This window comes from Dendronephthya gigantea, unplaced genomic scaffold (assembly GCF_004324835.1).
Source record: "Dendronephthya gigantea isolate DGI-Jeju-01 unplaced genomic scaffold, DenGig_1.0 000066F, whole genome shotgun sequence".
NCBI classification, from domain to species: Eukaryota; Metazoa; Cnidaria; class Anthozoa; order Malacalcyonacea; family Nephtheidae; genus Dendronephthya; species Dendronephthya gigantea.
Window position 1 is genome coordinate 713,853 of NW_021163076.1, and position 27,976 is coordinate 741,828.

General features: G+C 40.2%; 1 protein-coding gene across 1 annotated transcript; it reads right to left on the reverse strand.

The window, feature by feature from the left end:
- Positions 1-24,686: 24,686 nt before the first annotated feature.
- LOC114530799 lies at positions 24,687-27,317 on the reverse strand. The gene has a single exon (XM_028552419.1). It carries the CDS (start codon positions 27,315-27,317, stop codon positions 24,687-24,689), a length of 2,631 nt encoding a protein of 876 aa, XP_028408220.1.
- Between the last annotated feature and the right edge of the window lie 659 nt (positions 27,318-27,976).

Genomic DNA, 27,976 nt, shown 5'->3' on the forward strand with positions numbered 1-27,976 from the left:
TGCAGTACCAGGGATAGGAGATGTAGTCATTATTGCTACAGACAAGAAAAAGCGTGGCCGATGGCTACTAGGAGTTGTCGAAGAATTCATTGTGGGAAAAGATGGTAAAATCAGGGGAGCCAAAGTACAGACAGACAAGTCGCAAAAAAAGCGGGCTGTGCAACATCTAAACCCCCTTGAGCTCTCGGTTGACAAGAAGGAACCAGTTCCAACAATACTCAATGCAGAAGCAGAGACATTCAGACCAAAGAGAGATGCTGCAGTAGCAGCGAATTTTCGAGTTCAGGAAATCGCAGAGGATGAACAGTCGACCTAATTTAAAGTGAACATTCAGTAGATACTGAACTGTGAACATGCAGTTAGAACTATTTGAGAAAATTGGCATTTATTACAGTTAAACGGTCAATCTCTAGGAGTATTGGAGAACTACATTTATCTCGATGAACGGAGAAATGGGGCGAGGGTGATGGAGATTGACTTAATAAGTTAATTTATTACAACAGTATTATTAATGTGCATGCCAATAGAGAGAGGGAAGTGTCAATGAGAAAAAGCACGAGGTTGTAGATTTTAAAGGAGAGAGAATTTGAGATTTTGTGTTGTGAATGAGATTTGTGAGTGTTGTAATACTGATTTGGAGGGGAGTTTACGACAGAGCCGACTGGCCACAACACCACCAAGCCAACCACAAATGGGAGACTAGCAGGGGAGGCAGGAGACCAGCCAGAGACAGCAGAGCCAAGTCTTCCTCTTCTTTGCTTCCTCTTGGTTGCTTCGAACTGAAATCAAGATTTCGAATTCTTCTCTTGGCCAAAAGGCTGAGAAGCAATAACTTTTCAAGCCCTCTCTCATCTGAAAAACTTATTGCGTACTTTGGATAAGAAACCGAAGATGTTGTGTCACTATTTTGAGTTCATGAGTAAGTTGTTCACAAAAGGACATGCAGTACTGGTGAAAATAGCCAACGGGATGGAGGGAGAAAAAACAACGGATGAAATACGCGGCATATGGTACCTACCACATTTTGGCATCTATCTCCCGCAGAATTTGACACCAAACAAAATTAGAGTTGTCTTCGACTCGTCCGCAGAATTTGAAGGTGTGTCTTTGAATAAAGAGTTGCTCTCTGGTCTGGATATGGCAAACCATCTCCTTGGAATATTGATATGATGTAGAAGATACCACGTAGCAGTGACTTGTGACATTGAACAATTGTTCCACAGTTTTTACGTCAACACCGAACACAGAGATCTTCTACGGTTTTTATGGTTTGATGACAATGACCCGTCCAAACCAGTCATCGACTACCATATGACTGTGCACCTCTTTGGGAATACTTCAAGTGTGGCTGTAGCAATGTATGGACTTCAAAAGACGGCAATCAAAGAAGAGAAAAATTTTGGAACACAAGCAAGGGAATTTGTTTCCGACAATTTTTACGTGGACGACAGTCTCATCTCGTGCCCAACCCCAGAAGAAGCTACCAACCTCATACAGAATACTCGGTTGATGCTGGCTACCTCAAATTTACATGTCCATAAGATAGCATTGAATTCTTTGCCGCTAATGAATTATATATCTTCTCAAAATCGTGCAGAAAACCTAAAGAACTTCGACCTGCAACAAGGCCCTATACCAATCCAACGAGCCTTAGGAGTGAGTTGGAATCTCACGACAGATTGTTTTACTTTCGTGATCACCCTACCTGAGAAACCATTCACCCGTCGGGGAGTCCTTTCCATTGTCAACTCCATCTACCACCCCCTCGGATTTGCAGTTTCTGTTTCGATTCAGGGAAGAATCCTCCTACGTGACCTGATGACGTCTGGTACGACAAAAAATAACACTACCGTCGGATGGGACTACCCATTTCCAGAAACTCATCAGAAAAGTTGGCAGAGTGGCAAGACTCACTCAAAGAACTTGAGAAAGTTTCCATTCCGCGTTGCTATATTCCAAATTACCTTGGTGATCTCATCAAAGTAGAAATCCCCGCTTTCTCCGACGCAAATCGTCTGGCTAATGGAGCTGCTGTTTATCTAAAGTCGGTCGACCAAAATGGAATGGACATACACCTTGTGTTTGCCCAGTTAAAGTTGGTGCTGAAGAAACAGACTTACCATCCCCAGACTAGAACTGTGCGCCACAGTTCGAAAGCTGTTCGATGGATCGTTCGTGAATTGAAATTACTCTAGTGAACTACTACACGGATTCAAAAGTTACTCTTGGTTACATTTAGAATAAGAATCGCCGATTTTACCTATATGTTGCAAATCGTGTACGAATAATTCGCTCCTGTTCCAATCTGACGCAATGGAGATATGTGGATACTGCATCGAATCCTGCAGATATGATAACAAGAGGAACAGCTGGCCATCTTATCACAAAAGGATCAAGCAAAAAAGAACTAATATCAAAACACTGAAGGATCATCTTACTGCTGAAGAATTTGAAGAAGAAGAATCCCTGATGATAAGAACTGTTTAGCAAAAATGTTTTCCTGAAGAGCTAAATATCCTTCACAAAGAAAATAGTAGAGATGATGGGCTATCGAGAATGCAGAAAAACGAGTTCAAGACATCATCCATCTACCGCTTGAATCCATTTGTCGACCCAGAAGGAATACTTTGAGTTGGAGGCAGATTACTTCGATCCGATGCCAAATATGAAGAGAAACATCCAATCATTCTACCGAAGAAAAGTCGCCTTTCAAAACTGGCTTTTATGTTCCATCATGAAAGAATTCACCACCAAGGAAGGCTTATCACCAACAGAGCTGTACGACAAGCAGGATTATGGATTGTTGGAGTACGCAGAATGGTGAGTCAACTCCTGAGTCAGTGTATCACCTGTCGTCGATTCCGACAGAAGTTAATGACGCAACACATGGCTGATCTACCAAGCGGCAGGACCGAAATGCCAGCGCTTTTTACAAATGTCAGCTTTGACATTGTCGGCCTAAATCAAGGATTTACCTGTTGATATCACATGCGCGGATTGCGAGAAACGTAAGAAATATTGGTCACAATAAAAACTAATGTAATTCTGAGGCCAGTTTTGGCCAGTAATTCTGAGGTCACAACTAATATATGAAGTTTGTGCTTAATATTACCTTCCAACGTGGATTTTAGCCTTGTAGACTGTCCATGCAGGCGAACGTTAGGTGACTTCAGCAACTCTATTTAAATAAATGTAATCACCAACACCTAATATGCTTTGGCTATGAAAAATAAAAATGTATATGGGGCTGTTCACAAAATATGTGACGCTCTTTTGGCCATTTTTCAACACCCTCTACCCCTCTGTGACGTTGTGTGGCGATTAATATACCCTCCCAAAAATTATGTAACACTGAATCATATACCCCCTCCCACCACTGATCTAATAGTAGACTCCCCCCACACACAACATAAGATGCTTCATATCTGATTCGTTGGTAACAAAGCCCCGTTTTTCCACTATAGGCGAATTTGTTTGAAGCACATGCGTTTGCAAGGTCCAAAATTCAGATGGCGGTGGTATCCAGATATATTTAAAAATAAACAAATGTGAATGATCCATCTTTTTAATCGGCTATGATTTAATCGAATGACTGTTAAAATATTTCACTATAAAGGCCAAGCTACTGCATTCATGAGTGTTTGTCGGTGAACTTAGTGGAGAGTGAGTAAAATATAATTACTAGTGAACATGGTCCCATTTCATGAATAGCATTTTTACAGCTTTCACACAGGATATTATTTGTACATACTTGGTTTATAAAAGTAAAGTTTATTTTAGTCTTTACCTCAAAGTATGAGTATTTATTTTCTACTTTGTTTCATTTAAAACAGTTTTACTTGTATAAATGTATCATGCCATAGGCTATGATTGCAAATATCAACATGGTTCCACTGACTATGGGCAGAGAAGAAAAGAACAAAGTTTAGTTGTTGAGTGAGGTATTTGGTATAGTTTTAATATTGGTTGTGTACAACAATAGACTTCGTATTTACAGTAAGTATATAATCATATAATGATGCACAATCAAGTCTATGCATTGCTAGTTCTGTAGTTCCCATAGGCATATGAAAGCCTTAAGTATAAATTGCCTGACTAATGAACATTTCTGCAGCCCCCCCTGCCTCAAATGCATGTGGTTGTTCCTCTTTCTTCCTCTGCCATCTAGTTCCCTGGAAAAATGCATGTAGCCATATTCTTTATGTTAATGCATTACAACACAAAAAAGTGAAAGGTTAAGTAAATTTGATATAAATTAAAGGTGTGTTGGCCTTTGCTAAAAGTAGAGGGTTTTTTTTCGCAAGTCATAATTGGTCTTACAAGCGTTTGTAAGATTTAGTAATTTCCGCTCACAAAAAAAGTTTATAGTCTAATACAATGACAGATGGCTATGTAGTATGTTGTGAAATATTTGTTTGTTCAGTGTTTTGACATCAGCCAGTTTGAGCATATTGGTTGAAAATCTTAAAAAAAGCCATTAACACCAGGTGAATCTCCAGAAATTTTTGGAGAATTAAGATATGTTGGTACTCTGTGACGATGGTTTGCACCATTATTATATGACTGTTTCGCCCAATGTCAAGGCTCATCAGCATGCCTAGGAAAAACATCAATGCTACTTGGCAAATATGTGATTCCGACATGGACAGCCCTTATTCAAGGCCGGGAGGCAAACTGGTTTTGAGGCGCCAGCACCCGCCTTTAAAGTGTTTATGAAACAAAATTTTCTGTTTACTTTTATTTTGATATTCTGATAGAGTTTTTTACGCTGAATACCGTGAGCTAATTTGTTTTTAACATAGCGAGACAAAAAGTACTTTATTTTCACCCTGAAAGTGGCAATTTTTGACAATTACACGTCCGAGCAAGATGCGCAGTCACATTTCATGTGTGACGTCACTGGTTAGAGTTGTTTGTAAATATGGCAGCTATAAACAAGCTTGAGGGAGCTTGCGATGTAAAAAGTAAGAAACAGTTAGGAAAATATTGCGTTGCTGGCGGGCCTGGTAATATCAGTTGTAAGAATAACTCCACTGTCCAAGGAATATCCATGCATAAATTCCCTAAGACTGAAGGAACTTTGCGAAATTCATGGATAAAGTTTGCCCAGCAACATTGACCAAACTGGCAGCCATCGGCACATTCGGCGTTATGCTCAGCTCAATTTGAGGCGCAATTCTACCTCCAGCGTCCATGTATCACTATTAACTAGTTAAACACAGACAAGCCCTTTCAAACAAAGAGAATGTTGGACCGAAAGATAGTGTATCCTTCGATTGATACTGTTCAGCCTGAGCGAGAAGTGCATAATATTTCTGATCGTGATCGTAGAAAGGTATGTTTGTGTAAAATAGGTATAGTTTCTTGAAAAAATGGACTGTATTGGTTTTTATCATGTGAAGTGTCTTTCTATTCATATACATCATACTGATTTTTATTAAAATAATCGTTTATGTTCTGTAGACTTTGCATGATATACGAGGTCATTCAAGCACGACTGATTCAAATGATTTGCATACTGCACAAGAAGCCGATGTCAACAACGAAGAGGTCGAAGTATTCCAAAGACCAGAATTTACCTGCAGTACGCCGAATGAAAAGACAGATGTTGCGTCTACTTTTCCTGACTTCACCTGTTTCTTCTTCCACTGTCACTGATTGTAAAAATTGCGATGTGCTTGCTGGGGAGATTTGCCGGTACAAAGACAATTTGAGGAAGTGTAAAGCGAGAAACTGGAGACTGAGAAAACAGCTCCGTTAACAGAAACAAAATACAACACAATCGACAAACCAGGTTTGTTTTCTACTTTTCTACTATAATTCGTAAAAAATAAACAGTACGAGTGGTTTTGAAAATATATCTTTATATTAGGTAAAATCTCGCATATACAGTATACCCATGGATCAATCTTGTCACGGGTTCAATTCCCTCTAGAGGAATGACTCATTTTTTACACCTATTACTGGTCTAAAAATATGTATAACAATATTTACAGTAATATGTATATATCATACATATACTTTAATACTGTTGAAAATTTCCATGTACAAAATCCTACAGTCCATACTTTCTTGGATTCTGGTAGAGCCTCTTGTGCATGTGTGTAAAGCAGTCTCCTGGTCATACTACAACCACTATACCATGCTGTACATGTACCACCTTCTAACTTCTAAGTTTAATTGAGGTAAATTTCATTTCAACAGCAGCAAGCAAATCAGATGCCAGAAAATATTGCCCAACAGTTTGAAGAAAATGAGAGTGGATCAAACACTTTGGTGGAGGAAAGTTATGAGGAGCCTTATGAAAGTCAGACCGAGTCCGATGGAGAGAGTGATTCTGAAGTTCCTTGGAAACCAAGAGTGATTATGGCAACGATGAAGAACTAAATAGGACAACTCAAAATACAATGAGGTATGATAGACATATTGTAATTATTTTTGTTGAACAGATATAACTGTTACATTTTGCTACAAGTTTTTACAGTATATAATAGCATATTTTATATACCACTGGAGTAAATGAAAAATTTTCTTTTTGCAGTGTACCAACTGATGTCAAATGCCAAGATGAACCAAAGTTCATAGTGTTTTATAGTACACTATTATCACTGTTTTATTTGTTCTGCTTTCACTGTAAAAAGGACAAACCGAAAGTGAAAATGTTCAGAAATGGAACTATGGTTACTACTGTAACACAGAACTGTGATGCTTGCCAAGCAAAGTCATTTACCTGGAGAAGCCAACCGTTTGTGTTTGGTAGGTATCCAGCTGGTAATATGTTGCTGAGTTTCGCCGTTCTCATGGCTGGTGCATCAATAAGCAAGGTTCTTCTCGTATTCAAACACATGGGATTGGCTGCATATACTCCAAGAGCATTTTTTTACCATCAAAGCAGATTTCTCATTCCTACGATCCTGATGTATTGGGAGTATCAAAGATCCTTGATTGATTCTTTGAAGAGTGTTAGTGAAGCAGTTTGGTGTGGTGATGGTAGATTCGACTCTATGGGCCACTCTGCTAAATATAGTATCCCAAAAAATGACTCGAAAACAAAGCGTGGAAAGTGGTAACTTATGCATATACATACTGTATGGTACTTAAATTTTCATTATTTATAAAATCAAACTAAATTCTAGGTCAGATTAACCTTAATCTGCTGCCTATTGAAATATTCTGAAGCCTAACCTGCAGCAAATCAAAATGAACAATTTTGAGGATTGTTGTGCAAAACTTGGTGTATGCACCACTTCTCTCCCAAGTCAGAGATAAGACAGTACTCCCTAAAATGGTAGGTATTGGACCCTATGCGAACCGCTAATTACTTCTAATTACTATACAGTGTAGCCCAAAAATGCTTTGGCATTAGACGGTATAAAAAAGTCAGCACATTCTAGCTTTATCTAAATGACCAAGTTATTCTTGAAGGAAATCAGATAAAATTCACACACACTGCAGTATGGGACTCTATTTACCACATGATTGTATAAATAACCAACTCCTACTTTACAGGGTGTATCAAAAAAAAGGAGACCTTTAGAAATCAAGCTATTGTTAAAATTTGAATGCTTTTTCAATTGCTTTTGCACATATGCTAAACCGTAGTGCGTGAAATATTGATGGCATGCATGCATACATTAGAAAAAGGAGACCGTTAGAAAATGAATTGACATTTGTACACAAGATTGTCTGCTCCTGGGAATTTGAAAATAACTTTAATAGCATAAGGAAAAATAACGACCCAAAAATATTCAAATGACTAAGCACAAACGACTAAGCACAAAAGCGATAACAGTATGCGTGGTAAATTGCTTCAGCTGTTCCTTCAAAACATGAACAAATCATTTGTTCATTAATTTTTAACACTGTGTGCGAGCATTAGGGCTGTTCACATGAGTTAGAATTGACTTTGAATCCGGAATGGCTCAGCATCCCATTTTACAAACTCTGCCAATTAGAATGTTTACATGAGCCAGGAATGAATAACAACTTGATCTAACACAGATTCACTTGACATTTCAATCCGGATTGAAAATTACTGATAAATTGAACATCAAAAAAACTGAATGTCATGGACCATGACCTCCAACGTGGCCTCCATTTCTCTCAACACAAACTACCGTACGCTTGTGCATATCGCGAACTGCTTTTCTGATGACGGCAGGCTGGGTATAAGTTAAGACTACAAAAACTCTTTGCTCCGAAGTCAGTTGAACCATTTTTGTTCTGGTAGTGTGCTTAGTCATTTGAATATTTTTGGGTCGTTATTTTTCCTTATGCTATTAAAGTTATTTTCAAATTCCCAGGAGCAGACAATCTTGTGTACAAACGTCAATTCATTTTCTAATGTATGCATGCATGCCATCAATATTTAACGCACTACGGTTCAGCATTTGTGCAAATGCAATTGAAAAGGCATTCAAATTTTAACAATAGCTTGACTTCTAAAGGTCTCCTTTTTTTTTATACACCCTGTAGAGCCAATCAGAGCCATAATTGACTTACCATCCAGGGAGGTTGGTGGAGGGGGGGATTTTAAGGTCTGTCCATGCGAGCAAAACAAAAAAGTGCCTTCTCCCTGGACTCCACTCTATCCAGTCCCCCAGGCAGTGTGTCTGAAAAACATTTTCTGCCTCTTTAGTTCTTCGGCTAGCAGAAAATAACAGTTATTTAAAAATTCTGATATAGGCAAATGAGACTGGAAGTAGCACCGGATGGAAGTAGCACCGCCATGGAACTTGCATGAGCTCAAGCATGCTTTGATTTCTTGCTCACAGTTGCTGGTTTGTCAATTCCAGTATTTGTCTCTGACCGTCATCGAGGAGTTGCAAAGTGGATAAGAGAATCACACCCAACAGTTCAACACTTTTTTGATCAGTGGCACATTGCTAAAGGTGTTGCAAAAAAGATGCTGGCAGCAAGTAAGGGGAAAGGATGTGAGAAGATTGCAAACTGGACAAAAGCAGTGAGGAATCACATCTACTGGTGTTCCACCTCAACGATCAAGGGTTACAGTAACCTTGTTGTTGCTAAGTGGAAATCATTTATTAGGCATGTTTCCAACAAACATTCAAACCACCCTGACCCATTGTTTACCAAGTGTGCCCAAGAAAAATTGGAGGACAGGAGAAAATACATCAAAGTTGGTAAGAAATCTTTATACAGGGTATAGGGTAAATAATTAACCTAGGGATGGATCCAGCTGTGTGAATGGGGCCTCATCATCTACCAAATGGTCATGTTTCAGGTTTTAACCATGGATGAACTGCTCAATCACTATAAGTTATGCAAACAGTGTTATGAACAAAATGAATTTGATGAAGAAATTTTCTCCCCCCTGTTGAGGTGGGAGTTGTGTGCACACCACTTGCTGTAAATCCATCCCCATGTTCACCCAGTAAGATGCAACAGTGCAACACACCACCATGCATCACACTGAACTTTCGTTTCACAAGAGATCTCTTTTCTCTGATATATTTCAGGAACTCAAGCATATGATAAATTGGAAACAATTATCATGAAGAAGTCTGTCCTAAACTATGTCAAAAAACTTTCTCCAGATGCTCAGACAAGTTCATTGGAAGGATTTCATTTTACATTAAATCAGTGGCATCCAAAGATGCTTTGTTTTTCTTGGCTTGGAACCTACTGCAAGTAGGTTGGGCCTGAAATATCTTGATAATCTTATATGTTTAATTTAGATAGTCTGCACCTACTGTACATGTGTTATTCTGAAAATTATTACCCCAAATCCTACCTGTTCTGCTACTGTATTACTTGCTTTATTTTCACTTGACATGTCATTGCCATTACATGCAGTTTACATCACCCACCTACTTTTGCAATTGATTAATAAACTGCAGTATTTATACAAATGTCCATTTATTGTTACACATGTATAGGCATGTATTGGCCAGTCTACATTTTAATGAGAATGTTAAGAGGAAGACTACCCCCCCACCCATGGATGGATGGATGTAGCAATGCACCCTGACACACCATGCTCCACCATTTTATTCTGTCTAATAAGTAATGCCAGACACTTTTACCTATCAAAGGATGATAAACTTAGTATTGCTAGAACTCAATCTGACACAGTTACTCTTCTAGCGCTGTGTATGCACTGCATGAAAATACGATGAACAGTGCTAATGCAATTATAACAGTTTAATTAGCTGCCGTGACCCAGAGCCTACCATGACATTTGGCCACACTCATATATATATATATATGAATTCGGATTCAGCATTTTTAACTGCTATGACCATGGATGCCCCTTTCATAAATTCGGAGAACGACGCTGCTGAGCAAAATGAAGTTATAACAGTTTTAGAAGGTGTGTTAATCTTTCATTATCCATCAGGCTCCCATCGCTACAATATGTACATTTTGCGGCGAACATGCTTCGTTACATTTAACCTAACTTAATTAACCATGTTTTGCCTTGATCTTAGTTTCTCAATTTCCTAGGGGTCTGATATATTAATATAATTTTCGCTAATAATATAACGCTTATATAATTTTCGTAGTACAGCACTTGCGTGAGCATGATCATGACGATGAGTAAATGGACAGGCACTTAGATGTCCCACTATTATCTGCATTTTCAAAAAGTCAAATGATTGGAAAAGCGATTAATGAATTGCTCATTTGGTTGTATTTAGATCAAAACGAATTACCTGATCATGTAATGGAAGCCAATTGTGAAACAGATGACAACATGTTTGTCCAAACCCTTGAACTCGCATTTGATGAAAATGAACTAATTGTCCATCGTTCCACTCTTTTAAGAGACCTAATTACTGCATTTTGCGACGCAAAAGTCATGAGTTCAACATTGTTCTTTAAAGTTGTTGACGCAAACGGTGAAGAAGAGGCAGGTGAGGAATTTTGGCATCTTTTCTTTCAGTCTTTGGCAATCGGAGCAGCAGCAAAAGTTCCTGTGATCCGCCACGATTACCAGAAGGATGAATGAGAATCGATAGCAAGAATATTGGTATATGGGTACTGCAGAGAAGGAGTATTTCCCATTTCTTTTCTTTTTCCGCAGTTTTCATCGCTAGTTGTATGGTTGGCGACGACAGTATTTCTGACGATTTGTTGTTGGAAGCGTTTAAACTTTATGTGTCCGAAGACGAGAAAGAGGTCATCAATAAATGTTTGGAAAACCTTAATTCTATTGTCAACAACGAGGACTTGTTTGATCTTTTAGGCAGCTAAAAGTGTTATCGAAAACCTAACGCCGCTAATATCCAAGATATACTGTCTCAGCTAGCGCATCAAGAACTTGTTCAAAAACCGCGCTACGTGACTAATTGTTGGAATCCAGTCGTCCGATCTCTCAAAGTTCGTAGTGAATTTAAGAGTGTCACAAATCTCATCGCATTTTATGAAGAAAAAAAGCCCACACACCAAAGAAAGTAATAAAAATGCTGGATGCTTCTCCACAGAATGACGCCCAGCGAATCACATTAGAGCACTTGACTAGATTCATTAAGTCCCTTGGAAGCGGTAACATTGTGGCGTTCCTACAGTTCACCACAGGCGCAAGTGTTATTTTGAGTCATCAGAAATTGAAAGTCAGTTTCACGGAGTTAAGTGGACTTTCCCATCGACCGATAGCGCATACCTGTGGTCCTTTGCTCGAAGTTCCTAGCACTTACAATGCCACAATGAGTTAGTCAAAGAATTTTCGTGAATTCTCTGAGAGAAAAGTGCCTGGGCATTCAATATAGTTTAAACGAACTTGTATATAACCAGATATTGTTTTTATTAGCGTATATAAAGCCCATATAATTGCATTTACGTTCATTTGCTAACATGGCTTCGCTTTATATTTGATATATTCGTTAATGTACGAACGATGTATGGAAAAGGACGTTGAAAATATGAATCCTATATATTAAAGTACTCCATTAATGTTCTGTTAAGATTATATAAAATTTTTTTTAAAGAGGAAAAGACATTAATGATTTTAAAAAGATGTTTGTATGTTTACAGTTAACTATATTATATATAGTTCATATTATATATATTTCACGCAAGAAAAATGAATCGTACGCCAATGTTATTTCATGGCTACGCATACAACTCTCGGTTGCCATCCTGAGAAGTACACATAAATGTATCCGAGGATCGAGAAGACCTTTTAAACCACGTGAGGTTTCAGAGGACTTTGCACTAGCCTCACACACAGCTGGACTGTCTTCTTACTAAGCATATAACCTCAATAGATTTTGTTGGGAATTTTTAATCTCAAATTTTGGGAAATTTATATATATTATAGATTATCTTTTTTCTTGCCTTATTTTATATTTTATATATTTATTTCATAAGATTTATTTTTAATGTAAATAAGTAGTCATGTAACCTAAACATTTTTTTCAATACTTTGTAATTAGAACAACAGAAAGTTGGTCTTCAGATGAAAGTCATATTATACTAACAAATAAGATACAGTTGTGTGCGTTTTAGACGAGCAAATAAACTATATTATATATATCCATGTAATGTTACAGCTGTAATATTATATTTATTACTTTCTTGATATTTTTTGAAAGCATTTTCTTTTTACAATAAAATTTTATTATAAAGTTATTAAGCAGGTAGTCTTCAATAGAATTACTTAAAACAATACTCAATAGCACAGTATATATGTTGTGGAGTAAAATTGACGTTGCGATAATTTTTCGCACGAAATGGTTTGATGATTTGATCCACAGGAATCTCTGGTCTAAATGTGCAGTAGCGAAACAAACAAAATTTAAGCTACTTCGAGCACGCGTTCATACATTACCAAAACATCTCTCCACTTCTGCGGAGTCTAAGAAAGTAGCGCTATATGAGAGATATTCATCGTAGATGCGATTGTTGTTTTCTACTGCACACCAATTGAATGTTCAGCTTCAAGCAGATCTCCTTCATTGCAAGTCTCAAGGTAATCTTCCGTGCCTACAGACTCGGGTAGATAAAATAGCTCATTAGGACGTCCAGGAACAGTGTCGTGGCGAGATTTTCGCACATAATGGCAATACTAAGACTCCCTTATCTCATTGAGCGCCTCTTGCATTATAGGGTAAAAGCAAAACCAAAGACACTGTAGATGTAATACATTACTGGTATCCAACAGTCCGCGGGCAATGAGGTCTTTAAAAAAGTTCACCCACCAAGAGGACCACAATTTGCGCAATGTGGCCCACAACGCCTCTACCCGCTGGTTTGTATGCGATGATCCATAGCGATGAACTTTCAACTCCGACAATGAATCCGTGTGATTCCTGCGCCAAAAACATTGAATTGTATATTAGTCCTGTTTTCCGTCCCCCTGTCCATTCGTACAAGTGTAGGGCAAAATTGCATCTCCTTAACGATTTCAAGCCACAAAACACGCCGACTAAAGCCATTGATGCATCCGTGTATTGGAAACCCGTAGGGTTTAAGCTTGTCATAGCCATCAACGTGCCAGCAATAATTTGGACCTGAATTCAAATAGTTTCTCCTTCGAAGATAGTTTGCTCGTCGAAGTCTTGATCCCTCTGGGTCAACCTCTCGGAGAATGTTTTGAACAACCAAACAGGGTACATCCACTTCATATTTTGATTGTAATCGCCTCCACATAGCTCTGTATCCCAACATTTTACCATCTCCATCCATTTCTCGTTGAATACATTCTCTAACGCAAATTCGATCTACAACATTTCCTCGCCGACGCAATCCATATTCTTTTAACTTGTTCAAAAGTGTTCCCTTCGAGATGGTTATGCCATGAAATTTTTCTAATAATCTCAATATAGTTTTTATTGATAGTTGTTCCGGAAATAGTCTCTTATTGCCTCTTCCATGACCACTCTAGAGACAAAGAGCCTTCGAATTTTAAAGTTTTTTAAAGTATCGTTTTGAATTCGTATAATACCAATAATGCTCTTGTTCGTGTACTTCTTAACGCTTAATGAGTAATGGTTGTCTACTTCTACTTGCGTTCGTGTACTTCTATTAGTATGTGTTCGTGTACTTGTACGCTGCATTCGTGTACTTCTACTTGTATGTTTTTGCGGTACATGTTCATGCGGTACAACAACAAGTTACATTTGTTGTTTGTGTTAGTGCACATTTTACTTGTGCTAGTGTACTTTTACTTGTGTTAGTGTACTTTTACTTGTGTTAGTGTACTTTTATTTGTGTTAGTGTACTTTTATATTTGTTCATGTACTTCTATTTGTGTATTGTGTATTTCTAGCTGTGTTTTGCGTATTGTACCTATCGGCCACCGTAAACAGCTTCTTCACGCCAACATAACAAGATACCAATAAGATTGTTCATATAACAATCGGGACCTTTCGCCAGACAGGAGTTTAAGGAGACCCCTTTGTCGATCTGACTGGAGTTAAACACTATCGCCTGTATTCAAAAAGCTCACTCACACTCATACTCATCGAGTGTGACATATCAATTTCTTTAATGCTGATCAATGAGAAAGTTTTTTCTGAATAGATGGAAAGATATAAGGTAAATCACTGAAAATTAAGCCCCTGTTCGGCTGGAAATACCGCCATTGAAACGTTATCAGAAGATTAAGATCTCCCACTCAATGAGTTTGAGTGTGAGTGAGCTTTTAGAATACAGGCGTATGCGTACAGGAGTAGAATTCAACTTGGGATTGACCACTGCCAAGTGAGAGATGTGAAAAACAGGGCCTTTCCACTCCTGAATCTCAGCAGCTGTAAACTTTCGAGCCACTTTTCGCTGAACCATATCATCCATCTGGTCTTTGTACGTATTTGCCCATAATTCGTCCTTTTTGAGAGTACATTCCGTTTTATTCAGCGTAGCCAGGGTTGGGGTTGTAGTTGTCAGGTAGACTTTTCGGATCACCAGTCCAAGGATAGCTGGTTACCCAGCATTTATTGAATTAATCATACTCCAGATTTTCTCTAATTACTTTCAGCTCTTGCTCTTCCTTAAACGAATATGTGTGCCCTAGGATAGGACATTTACCACATCGACATCCACCACATTGTGGGTTGGTTTCTGTGCCAAGCTTTTCTCCAACAATAAACTGTCCGATTAGATCTCGTTTGTTGATGACAAGATGAACGCTGTTGGTTGGGTGGCATGATGACTGATCAGGACTGATTTGGCATGAAGGTGGAGTGAAATTGAATTGGGGTTGTATCTCGCACTGAACTTTGTATGTCTCAACTTTGAGGTTTACTGCATAAATCTTCTTGATAAGATTCGAGTTACACGTAGTTCCTTCAGCTAGTTTCGGGTGGGTGCCTTGAAGGCAGATGCCCAACTAACCGCTCATAATACTGAGATGGTCTCTGTATTGTGCTTCTTCTTACTTGGGATGTAACCCAAAGTAGTCACAGCCAAGGAGAATAGAGAGTTTCCGAAAGCACAACGGCGACGGCAACTTCATTTATGGCGTTGGCGTTGCCGTCGCCGTTCGTGTAGTATTCATTCTGTAAAATGTTTATTTTGGCGCGAAACGTCATAAAATGTTATAGTACTCTGTGGTTCCATACTTAAACAAAGATGAGTTTTAGAGAAAATAGAATAGCATTACTGCATGCCCACGATGAAGATTACATTGACGACGAAGAGTTCTTAATGCTCTATGATGTAAACAGATCAACAAATCTTGATTTGCCATATTGGGACTACGAACAGTTTGACCTGGATAATCTTTGCAATGACGAGTGTAAAGCTGAATTTCGCTTCCTAAAAAATGACATATACACGCTTTATGAAGTTCTGCAATTCCCAGAAGAAATGAAATGTGCCAATGGTTTTAAAGTTTCGGGCCTGACTGCACTTTGTGTTCTTCTCAAAAGATTTGCATATCCTTGCAGGTATTTGGATATTATGCCTAGATTTGCCCTATCTGTCCCACAACTTTCAATGGTAAGCAATCTTGCTATGAACTTTGTTTATGATCGTTGGGGACATTTACTTCAAACATTTCAACAAGAATGGCTTTCACCTGCAAACTTACAACAATATGCCGAGACAATTCACAACCATGGTGCACCTTTACCAAATTGCTGGGGATTCATAGATGGCACTGTAAGAAGAGTGTGCCGGCCAGGTGAACACCAAAGAGTATTATATAATGGCCACAAAAAGGTACATGCTATAAAATTTCAATCTATTGTAGCACCAAATGGAATGTGTGCTAATCTGTATGGCCCTGTTGAAGGAAGGCGCCATGATAGCACCATGCTTGCAAGATCTGGAATATTAGAATCGCTTCAGCAACATTCAAGGGCACCGGATGGTTCTATTCTTTGTATTTATGGTGATCCTGCGTACCCCCTACGTTTGCAGCTCCAAGCACCATTCAGAGGAGCACAAGTGAATGAACAACAGAAGAACTGGAACAAGGCTATGAGTGCTGTTCGATGTTCTGTGGAGTGGGTTTTTGGGGATATCCTAAACTATTTCAAGTTTTTGGACTTCCACAAAAATTTGAAGATTCAATTAAGTGCTGTAGGAAAAATGTACATTGTGTGTGTTCTACTACAAAATTCAAGGTCCTGTTTCTATGGTTCAACCACATCTGACTACTTTCAGTGTCCTCCACCATTAATTCAAGAATATTTTAGCTGATGTTTTTAAAGGTGTTTTTATAAGAGCACTATAAATATATTTAAGTAGTTTAAATCATTAAGCTCCATAGCTATTAACAAGTGAAATAGTGTGGCATTTCTAAAAAAATAAGTAGGATATACTGCTTGGGTGCATTGCATGCAGCTTAATGGATCAATAAGTAATTATCTGTCGTAATGATATCACACATTTTGTCTAATTTATATGTCAACTGATTTCAATTTGTTCCATCAGAGCATACTTTTAAATATATATTGGTGCCCAATACCCTCCCCTCCAAGCTTCTCTTTAGTCTGTCACTCAAAATGAATTGCCTCCACTCCCTGGGCAAATTTTAAAAGATTACTCTATTTGTAAACTGTTACATTGTACATTGGGTGTATTTAAAATGACTTTTTGACCTGTACTTATTAAATAATTAATTTGCTTGAAAGAAGGACTTTTATAGTATTTGAATTATTTAAAATTGCATCCCCAAATGAAGGAATATAATGGCATGATAAAGATAAATAAGTTGAAAACGCTTCAAAATTGAGGTAGCAAATAAGTATTTAATGTGAACATTTAACAAAGTTGCTTTTAAAAGCTCTACACAACAACAAAAATATAGTCAAACATACAATTGCTTGTACATGCTACTTTTGTTCATTCTGTTTTGTTAAAAATTGTATCAAAGAAAGGTTAACTTGTTGCTGTTGATGCAGCAAAGCTTGGTTTTGTTCATTTTGTTGCATTATAAGTTGGTATAGTCTCTCTGATTCTGCCTTTTTCTCCTCAAGCTCTGCTTTTTTAAGTTCCAACTCTTGCTGTCGTACATGCATTTCTTTCTCACTTTTTTCTCTCAAATAATTTATTGTGTCTTCAGACTTCCTTCGTTTTGGGGTTGTTTCTTCTCTGTCGCTACCTTTCCTTCTGGATGTTTCTCCTATGGTTTCAAGAGATTGCAACCGCAGTTCCTCTGCTTGCTGCATTTCATTATTCATTGTCTCTTTTTGCTTTTCCTTTTTCAGATGCTGTGCCAAATCACTGTCCTTGAACAATTCAATAATTTCACCCAAGCCTTTTTCCATCTCTGTCTCTTCCTCTGGTGCAATTCCTGATGCTCGTTCATTTCATTCTTTTTTTTAATATATTTTTTCTCCAACAATTTAAATCTATCTCTGACAGATCTGTCTTCAACCTTAAATGATGGGTCTACAATTTGATTTAGGCTTTCGGCAATATTTTTCCAACAATTCCCTCTCTCAGGCGAACCTTTCTTGAAATTCCATGGCTCGAACATAAGGATCTCACGAATAAACAGGTCATCATGGCTTGTTGTCCAACACATAGGTTTACTATTTTATGTAAAAAGTAATAAAAAATGAAAAAGTATTAAAACAAAGTTTGTCTGTCTGTATAAAACCTAAACCGGCCAGCAAATGATAGTTACTATAGTTGCAACCATTACAGAGTGAGGAAACCTCTATAAAAATCTCCTGCATCAGAGAAAAGGTTAGTTTAATAGGTCGCTAGCAATATAAGTTTGACTAAAGGCTTCTGTTGAAACATTGTATGAATCCACGTTGTATGAATCCCACGATGAATCGAAATACTGTATGAATCCACGTTGTATGAATCCCACGATGAATCAAAATACTTTTTCTCGTGTAAACAATGTTGGGATGTAAGCAGAGATCAAAATAAACATATACATACCTTTTTTGTTTCTCTTGAGCAGCCATGTTTGGTGAGTTTTGTCTATTTGATCTCGCGTTTTAGCTGCGACCTGAGGTTTGTTTATTACACGTCGGTCATGTGAAGCGAAAACGTCGATTCGGGGTTTCCTCTGACTGGCGCATGCGCAGTTTTATTCAAATATATTTCTTGCGTAGCCGTCGCCGTTGTCCTTTCGGAAACTCGCTAATATCAACATAGCTCGATTTTCTGTGTAGTGACTCAGGATCATATTTTGGTAAAAGATTCTTTAGAATGTCACAATTTAATTTGCTCACTGGTCCTCTGATTTGTTCCATCCCGTATGCTGTGATTGTAATCTTCTTACCCGAGTTTGTCTGTATAGTGAATTCATACTGTTCAGTGACATGTGTCCTTTCTACATTACCCATTGTAGTGACATCTAGGGTGACCTTTTCGAGCTTCCGAGCTCTCATTCGCTGAGCTGCACGGTGTGTAATGTAGGTTGCATTTGAGCCTCCATCACAGAACACAGTTGCTGTATTCTTACTGCCACACACTGTTGCTTCGTATATAGCGTAGAGGGATAGTGCATCACTTTGGGAAACGTGGGTTTCTTTTCATTGAACTTTCTCTTCCTCTGCACCCTGAGGTTTCTCCTTCGTCTTCTTGCCTTCACAAAGTAACTGATGATGTTGACTACTCCCACATCCGCAAGGCTCCGTTTTGGTGTGCAGTCTTGCCTTCGATGGTTACCAAAACATTTAAAGCAAGCGCCAATCTGTTTTAACATCTCATACTTCCCACTTTTGCCGCTAATTGCTAGTTTCTGAAACTCTTTGCATTGTTCTGTTGTGTGATTGATAGCGTCCTTTCAATGTGACAGGTAGGCATATTTATGGTACTTCTTTGGTTCATGCCTGTTTCCATGGAATGACTGTCGTCAACATGTAATTTTCTTTCTTAATTGGACTTCCACAATACAAGTGTGGCGTGACATGCTTCACGTAATATGTAAATATGTATATACTCTAATTGAATGGCCAATTAGGTGGGCACTTCTATAAAATGGGTTCTTTTGCTTGTAAAAAAGTTGTTGATGTGAAACTCACGTCGGACTAGTATGTTACAATTGCTAGCAGGAAATGGTTTATTCGTATTAATTGAGACTCGTGTTGGTTCAGTGCTATATTTATTGATATGCCGATTTATTGATAGCTGAGAACTTTGAGACTCTAACGAGGGCTGCCTACCCTGATGCTTTGTCAGACCTTCAGGATACTATTGCTAAAGATAACTTTATTGATGCTCTACTGGATGAGGACGTACGGTTAAAGGTTCGTCAAGCAAGACCACAACAGTCCATCCAAGTAGCACTGGAAAACGCCCTGGAATTGGAATCTTTCCAATTGGCTTCTTGTCACTGAAATAGAACTTCTTGTGGACCATCTTTGAACATGCATAAAGTCGACGAAGATGTCCCTCCAGAAGATAATGGAAATTCGAGTATCAAACGCCTTGAATTAATGATTAATCTGCTATTGCAAGAATTAACAAAGAATCGAGGACACATCGTCCATCTCGTCCATCCGCGCCCCCCAAATGTTGGTCATGTGGTGAACCTGGTGATCTAGAGAGAAATTGTCCAAAAGAAAGTGAAAAACGAACCAGAAAGGAGAAAGCAAAGGAAGAGAAAGAAAAGGAAGAAGAGCAACCAAAGAAACTTAGGCACATAGCTTCCAAAAAACCACGGCCGGGAAACGGGAAGTGGTCGGGCTAGAGGGCCAAGGCTCGACCAGTGTGGAAAATAAAAAGGCCCGTATGGAAATAAAAGTTTGCGGTGGAACTTTAAAGGTATCCGGGTTCATGGAGAATACGCCCTGTCAGTTCGTAGTAGATACTGGTGCTGATGTGACCATACTAAGTTCTCGAGTATTTCATAGAATGGACTCTGCCGCAGCAGTAGAAACTATGTCTACTGATGGAGTTATAAGAGGCTTGGACAGACAAATAATCCTAGTTATCGGACGAGTCGCTCTGGAAATTAGGTTGGGCGAAACGGATGGGAAATCGGATGTATGGGCTCATATTCAAGAGGAGTGTATCCTCGGCGCGGACTTTTTGAAGAAGGAAGGTTGTATCATTGATTATCCAAGACAAACACTTCGAATAAGTGAAACGGAAATTCCCCTGCAAGTCTGTGGAGAGGACTTGAACACTGGGAACGCTGACGCCTTATCAAGGAGACCATGTGACCAAAACGGATGCTGCTATTGTTAGAAGAGATAAGTAAAGGAATGGCAGTTACAGGAAGATGACTCTCAGCACTACATTGGGAGCACAGCTGAACACCAGGTTGGAGCAGTTACTAGTGATCAACCATGTTTCGAACGTATTGGACAAGCGCAGCGTTCCGATCTTGAAATCCGTTGTGTGATATTGTGGTTGGAGGAGTCGTTAACGAAGCCAGAATGGCGAGAAGTGTCCTCCTATAGTACTGCCGTAAAGTCGTATTGGGGCCAATGGGAGTTCTTTGAAACTACACAAGGTTTGGCAACTGGTTGTCCCGCAAGCATTGCGTGAAACAGTCCTTCAACAGCTTCACGACAGTCCAACAGGGGGTCATTTTGGTGTAACGAAAACACTGGCTAAAGTCCGAAAAACATTCTTTTGGCCGAATTGCCAACAGTACGTTGAAGAATGGTGCCGGAAATGCGATCAGTGTGCTTCTCGTAAAGGACCGAGTAAACGTCAGAAAGGACCGATGAAACAGTTCAATGTTGGCGCCCCACTGGAAAGAGTGGCAGTTCATGTGCTGGGTCCTTCACCAACGTCTTCTAGTGGCAACAAGTATATTCTAATTCTTGGAGATTACTTTACAAAATGGGTGGAGGCATAGCCACTAGAAAATCAAAAGGCTGAGACTGTGGCAGAAGTTATTGTTAAAGAGTTTGTTTCTCGGTTTGGCGTTCCCCTGCAATAACACTCAGACCAAGACTCAAACAACCGCACTGCATCCACAGTCTGACGGATTAGTGGCAAGATTCAATCGAACTTTGGAAAATCAGCTTGCAATATTTGTGGAACGTAACCAAAGAGACTGGGATAGATGGATACCATTCCTCCTGATAGCGTATTGATTGTCAATCCACGAGAGCACGAAGCAGACATCAACATGTCTTATGTTTGGTCGAGAGGTGAAATTGCCAATTGACCTGTTGTATGGTCGACCCCCTGGACCGGTATTACCAAGTACAGTGGATGATTATGTCAGTAAACTGAGAGGAAAGTTAGAGGAAATCCACGAGTTTGCACGCATTCGGATGTGTGTCGCTAGCGATCGAATGAAACTTCGCTATGATGTTGGTACGACGAAAACCGTCTTTTCAGAAGGGGATGCTGTCTGGCTATACAACCCAAAACGGGGAAAAGGCGTATCACCCAAACTTTCTTGTGACTGGGAAGGACCTTATGTTGTTCTTAAAAGGATTAATGAACTGTTGTAACGAGTAAGGAAATCTGCGAACGCTAAACCTCGTGTCGTACATCGAAATAGATTGTGGCGCTATCTAGGGACACTTAATTAAGACAATTAACGAACTTTATTCGGGACGAATAAACTAAGGAGGGGGCAATGTGGCGTGACATGCTTCACGTAATATGTAAATATGTATATACTCTAATTGAATGGCCAATTAGGTAGGCACTTGTATAAATATGGGTTCTTTTGCTTGTAAAAAAGTTGTTGTTGTGAAACTTACGTCGGACTAGCATGTTACACAAGCAACAGCTTTTCGGTCTTGTTCCAGAAATTGCATGAAATAAACAAATGGGTGTACTTTCTCAGTGGCAGTCATTCTTTGTATTTTCTACACCATTCAACCTTCAAATGACATGGTAACAGTTCCCCATAATCATATCAACATCTCGCAGTGTGAGAATGTTCAAAATTCCTAACTCGTCCAGTTGGTTATATGCAGATTCAACCTCGTCTACTAATTCTACTAAGCCTTTATAGTCCTCTTCTGATACTACCTTAAACTTGTGTAAGTCTTTCAAAGCCGCATTACCACTGGCGCTTGTACTTCTCACGGACAGAACGATAGTTTGCAGTCATGTGTCGCGCGAGATGTAGGTGGTGCGCTGATATTTCGAACTCGACAGAATCGAATAAACAATCAATGCGCAAACAGACAGTTAATAAATGATTACTTTAATATCGAAATGATTTGGTTGACTATGCAAATTGACATCAGATCGGCGTGGTAGCAAAGGTTGTATGGTGGGTAGATATAGGTAGGCAGGTAGCAGGAATGTAGATACGTAGTGGATAATAGTAGATAGTAGCAGATAGTAGTAGATGGTAGTAGATAGTAGGTTCGAACTAGAGAACACAAAACAACAATAGCTATACTAAATACAGTATTGCGTGATCACATGCACATACAGCACGCAACTTTAACCATTTCATGCGCGGCCCATACATTAGATAAAATAGCACGTCATGAACAATAACCTGCATGCAAGACAACTTGAACAGTGTTCGAAGTGTTCCATAAACAAAACTAAATCTAAGGTTCGTAAATACGAAAATAAAGTCTTGGTAACAAACTAAATCTAAGTTAACAAAGAACTAAATATAACTATGAATTTAACTCACTTTGGTTTACACGCGCACCAAAGACAACGATTTGAACTTGAAAGAATATTTGCGCCAGCAGTGTCCAACACAAACAAGTAAAACAAATAGCCACGCCAGTAGCAGTTGTTATCGCAATAACGTCTATGTTTCAACTGAAGGTGTTTTTGCCAAACGCATCAACTTGATGCATGGCCGTCACACCCTTGCCAAGTTCCGCATGCGAATTAATATTGCTGGCGTCTTGTTGATGTAAATATGTAAAATGTATTAATATATAGAAATTAAATGCGTTTCAAAACTAACATACCGGCCCCTTAAAGGCGAATCATGAAGAGCCTTTACCAATAAAGATATATATATATATATAAAATGTTTTGAAACGGAGCATAACCTAATTACTATATATTCTACTTATCGTTTTCTTGGTTTTCTGTTCCTTCCAAGAATACAATCTTGCTGACCGGTCGTACCAACTCCGTCTTTCTGCTCTTCAACTTAACCGAGCGCACGAATCCGTCATTGCGATTCTTGTAAACTTTGAGAACGCGTCGAGAGGCCAGGAATTTCTTGGAGTTCTTTCGTCTACGATCAGCACGATGTCATTCACTTCGAGGTTTCTTTTTTCTTTATTCCACTTCTGTTGCAACTGGAGGGACGGAAGGTACTCCTTTATCCAGCGACGCCAAAATAAGTCCGCGAGGTACTGTATTTGACGCCATCGTCGGCCGTACAGGTCTTGCTTGGATAGGATAGCCGGTGGGACGCCAGGTCCAGCTCTCAAGAGCAACAGGTGGTTTGGGGTTAGTGGTTCCATGTCTCGGGGATCGTCTGAACATTTGGTGATTGGCCGCCCATTCACTATCGCCTCGACTTCGCACATCAGGGTGCAGATGCCTTCGTCGTCTAAAACTTGTTCCACCATCAAGGCCTTTATTATCTTTCGCGTCGTCCTGATGCATCGGTCCCATACTCCGCCGTGGTGGGAACCGGTTGGTGGGTTAAAGGTCCATTTGATGTTGCGTTGTAGGAGGAAGTGGTGGATTTGGGATTGATTCCATTCTTTCACGGCTTCGCGCAATTCTCTTTCCCCCTTGACGAAATTGCCGCCGTTATCTGATCTGATCTCTTCAGGTTGACCTCTTCGAGAAATAAATCTTCGCAGTGCGTTAATGAACGAACCCGTGTCTAAAGAGCTCGCAAATTCGAGATGGATAGCACGCACGCTCAAGCACGTAAACAAAACTCCATAACGTTTCACGGTCGTTCTACCTCGTCGAACTTCGAAGGGGCCAAAACAGTCCACGCCAGTGAATGTGAAAGGTGGCTTTAAGGGGGTGATCCGGTCAGATGGTAGGTTCGCCATTTTCTGTTCCCCAACGGGTGCTTGTCGCTTTCGGCAGCTTACACAGGAATTGAGAATTTGTCGAATGGTTCTTCTTCCGTTTATTATCCAGTACCTTTCACGTATCAGAGACAGGGTGTATTCTAGACCTGAGTGACCAGAAAGTTGGTGGTAATGGGTCACGACAAGGGTTACCACATGGTGGTTTTTTGGTAGGATAATGGGGTGTTTGGTATTCGGTTGATTGGTGCTCTACCCAAACGGCCACCGACGCGTAACAGCCCTTCACTTGCCATTGGGTCGAGTTTGAAGATTTTGCTGGATTTCTTTAGCGTCTTTGGTTGCCTCATACGACTGCCTTGCTTAAGCACTTTCGAGGAGGTCATGCTCTTCTTTGAAACTTTGACCTGAACATGTTCAGGATCTCAATTTCGGCGTTTCTAACTCGTTCACATCAATGGGTATTACGCCATTGGTTGACTCGATCTCGATAGGTTCACCTACTCTTCGTTTCCTGCTCGAATTGAGTAGTTTCGTCTTGTATCGTAAAATCCATGCCACTGTTGTTTTCAAGCGGCTCCAAGATGAGTTTCTTTCGATTATCGTCGTCATGGGGTGTTGATCAGGTAGACTGCTGGTTGCACATGAAATCGTTTCTTTGACTTCAGGGTCGTCATCGCGAACATTGGTACTCATATCGGCTGGTCTCTTTGGCCATTCGTCAAACGACTTCGAAAGGAAGTCTGGTCCTCTAATCCAGCGGTCGAGTGAATCTGACGGGACTCCTCTCGAAGCATCATCTGCTGGGTTGAGATCAGTGTTGACATAATTCCACTGGGATGGTGAAGAGGCATTGTGGATGGTTTCAATACGATTCGCGACGAAGGTTTGAAATCGTTTGTCTTCGTTCTCTATATAACGCAGCACGCAAGTACTGTCCGTCCAAAAGAAAGACCGGTCGATTGGTGATCTGAGCTCCCGTTGACATATTTTGTCTAGTCTTGTAGCGACCACCGCCGCTGACAATTCCATCCGAGGTATTGTGACTGGCTTGATTGGTGCGAGCCTAGCTTTACCCATTATAAACGAGCATTTCACGTTGTGATCGGTATCTTCGACTCTAAGATATGACACCGCGCCGTATCCGTGTTGAGATGCGTCAGCAAAGTGGTGGAGTTGAACGTCATAGACTTTCCCAAGAGATTTTGGTTTAAAGCAGCGATCGACCACGAGTTGTTCCAGCTTGGGTAGCTCTTGTAGCCATCCGTGCCATCGTTTCAGGGATTCTTCTGGGATGGGCTCGTCCCAGCCTAATTTCTTACGGCATAGATCTTGTAGTATGAGCTTAGCTTGAAATATAAATGGCGCGGCGAATCCAAGAGGGTCATAGACTGAGCTGACGATCAACAAGATTCCTCTTCTCATAGGGGGTCGGTCCTTCACGACGATCTTGAAACCAAACTGATCGGAAGTAATATTCCATTGAACTCCAAGAGCTCTTTCGACAGACCAACTGTTGAAATCTAGGGTTTTGACCAGCGAGGCTCTTTCCGATTCAGGGAGGGATTGAACGACCTTTTTCGAGTTTGAAAGCCACTTTGTAAGCCTGAACCCTCCTCTGGCCAGTAACTCCCGCAGCTGTTTCGCGAGATCAACGGCTTCGTCTTCCCCTTTGACTGACTTTAGGCAGTCGTCGACATAGAAGTTACGTTGCACTGTCTCGATGACCTTGGGCTCGAAATCTGCTTCGTTGTCTTTAGCGGTCCTTTTCAGGGCAAAATTAGCGCAGCTTGGGGATGAGGCACCGCCGAAGAGATGAACTCTCATTTCGTACTCTTCTGGTTTCTTGGCGAGATCGCCATCCGGCCACCACAGAAATCTGAGGGCGTCACAATCGCTTGAGGGGACGCGCACTTGATAGAACATCGCTTCGATGTCTGCCATGAATGCTACAGGTTCTTCTCTGAATCTTGTAAGCACGCCGATGAGTGTATTTGTCAAATCTGGCCCCTGTAGCAATTGGTCATTCAACGAGGCTTCGCGATACTTTGCTGAGCAGTCGAATACGACGCGAACCTTGTCGGGTTTTTGAGGGTGGAATACAGGGTGATGAGGTAAATACCAATGGGTTTTCAGCGGACCGAGATCTTGGCTGTCAACTTTCCTGGCGTAATCCTTACATAAAAAATCGTTCATGAATGTTTTGTACTTGCTTAATAACTGTGGATCGTGTTGCAATCGCCTTTTCAACGAATGTAGTCTTTGTTCAGCTTGTAACCTGTTGTTCTCGAGATGCGGTGGGTTGTTCTTCCACGGAAGTCCAATCTCGTAGTGACCGTTAACCATCTTGACCGTTTTTTCCATGATATTTAAAGCCTTCTTGTCGTTCTGTGACATAGAAATTTCAGAGGACTCGTACTTTACATCGTCGAACTCCATGTTACATAAATTCTTGAATTGCTTGTTAAGTATGTTGTCTGCCTGAACACAATGTGTAGCGGGGGCTTTGTTTTCCTTTCGTCCAAGCGGGCCATTAAGGACCCAGCCTAAAACCGTTTTCGTTGCGAAGGGACCTCCATTCTCGCTCTGTCTTACTTCCCTTGGTTGCAGTATTTCTGGGGCGTCACTTCCAATTAAGAGACCGATCTCAGCATCAATGTGTGGGATGGTTATACCTTTTAGATGTGGCCAGCGATTGACGTCTTCCTGTTTACCAATACATTCCGGTCGGATAGGTAGATTTGGGGTGGAATACACTGTTGGTATTACAACGCGGGTTTCGTTGTTTAAGTCAGCGACTTGAATCTTGAGTAATGAACATTCGATCGGCATACCTTCGCCGAGCATTGTGGTAAGGGACAGCTTCGTTCTTTGTCCTTGATGGTCGAGCCTTTTCAGTAGGCTTTCAGTGCAACACGAGGTGTTAGAACCAGAATCTAGGAAAGCATATGTTTCCACAACTTTAGATCTTCCTTCCGCCGTTACTCTGACCGGGACAATCGCGAGGCCCGTTACAGAAGAGCTGCGGGTACCAGATTTAGGCGACATCTTTACATAGCCATTGTTGGCTGTGTCCTGTTCCGCGACGTTGTTTCCCTTCCCAGACGTCTTCTCATCATCTTCACCCCGCTGATTTGGGATTATTTTCTTCGGGTGAAGGAAAGTCGAATGCTTTCCACTGCATCCATCCACCTTGCAGAAGCTATTCTTAGGGCAGGAATGGACGAAATGCCCAACTCTGAGACAGTTCATGCAAAGTCGCTTATCTTTCACAAGCGCCTTTCTTTCTTCGAGGGAAAGCTTGCGAAATTTTTCACAACTTGACAACCAATGGTTAGCACTACACGAAGGACATTCGGGTAGCTTTCTTGATTCTTGGCCGTGTTTGGGCGATTGATCTCCTTGCGTTGCAAAGCCATTTGCTCTGTTACTAAATCAAGGTCTGTGTTTTTCATTTGCTTGTTTTCCTTTGCTTTCGTTGACAACCTTCCCAAATAGAGGGTGGCTGGCTGCTCTTGCCTTCGCAGTCACAGGGTGATCTAACTTACTGACACAGCCGATTTCTTTCAGGGTGTTAGTACAGCTAGTTAACTGAACAGAGAACTTTAGAAGCGCCTCTCCATCCTCGGACTTTATTGGCAATCCATCTGTTAGAGCTTGTACGTGTGCGGTTGCGATTCTATAATTCTGACCATATCTCTCTTTCA

Excerpts from the sequence above, each read along its gene's own strand:
- LOC114530799 (XM_028552419.1), bottom strand. The coding sequence starts at position 27,317 with ATGTCGCCTAAATCTGGTACCCGCAGCTCTTCTGTAACGGGCCTCGCG.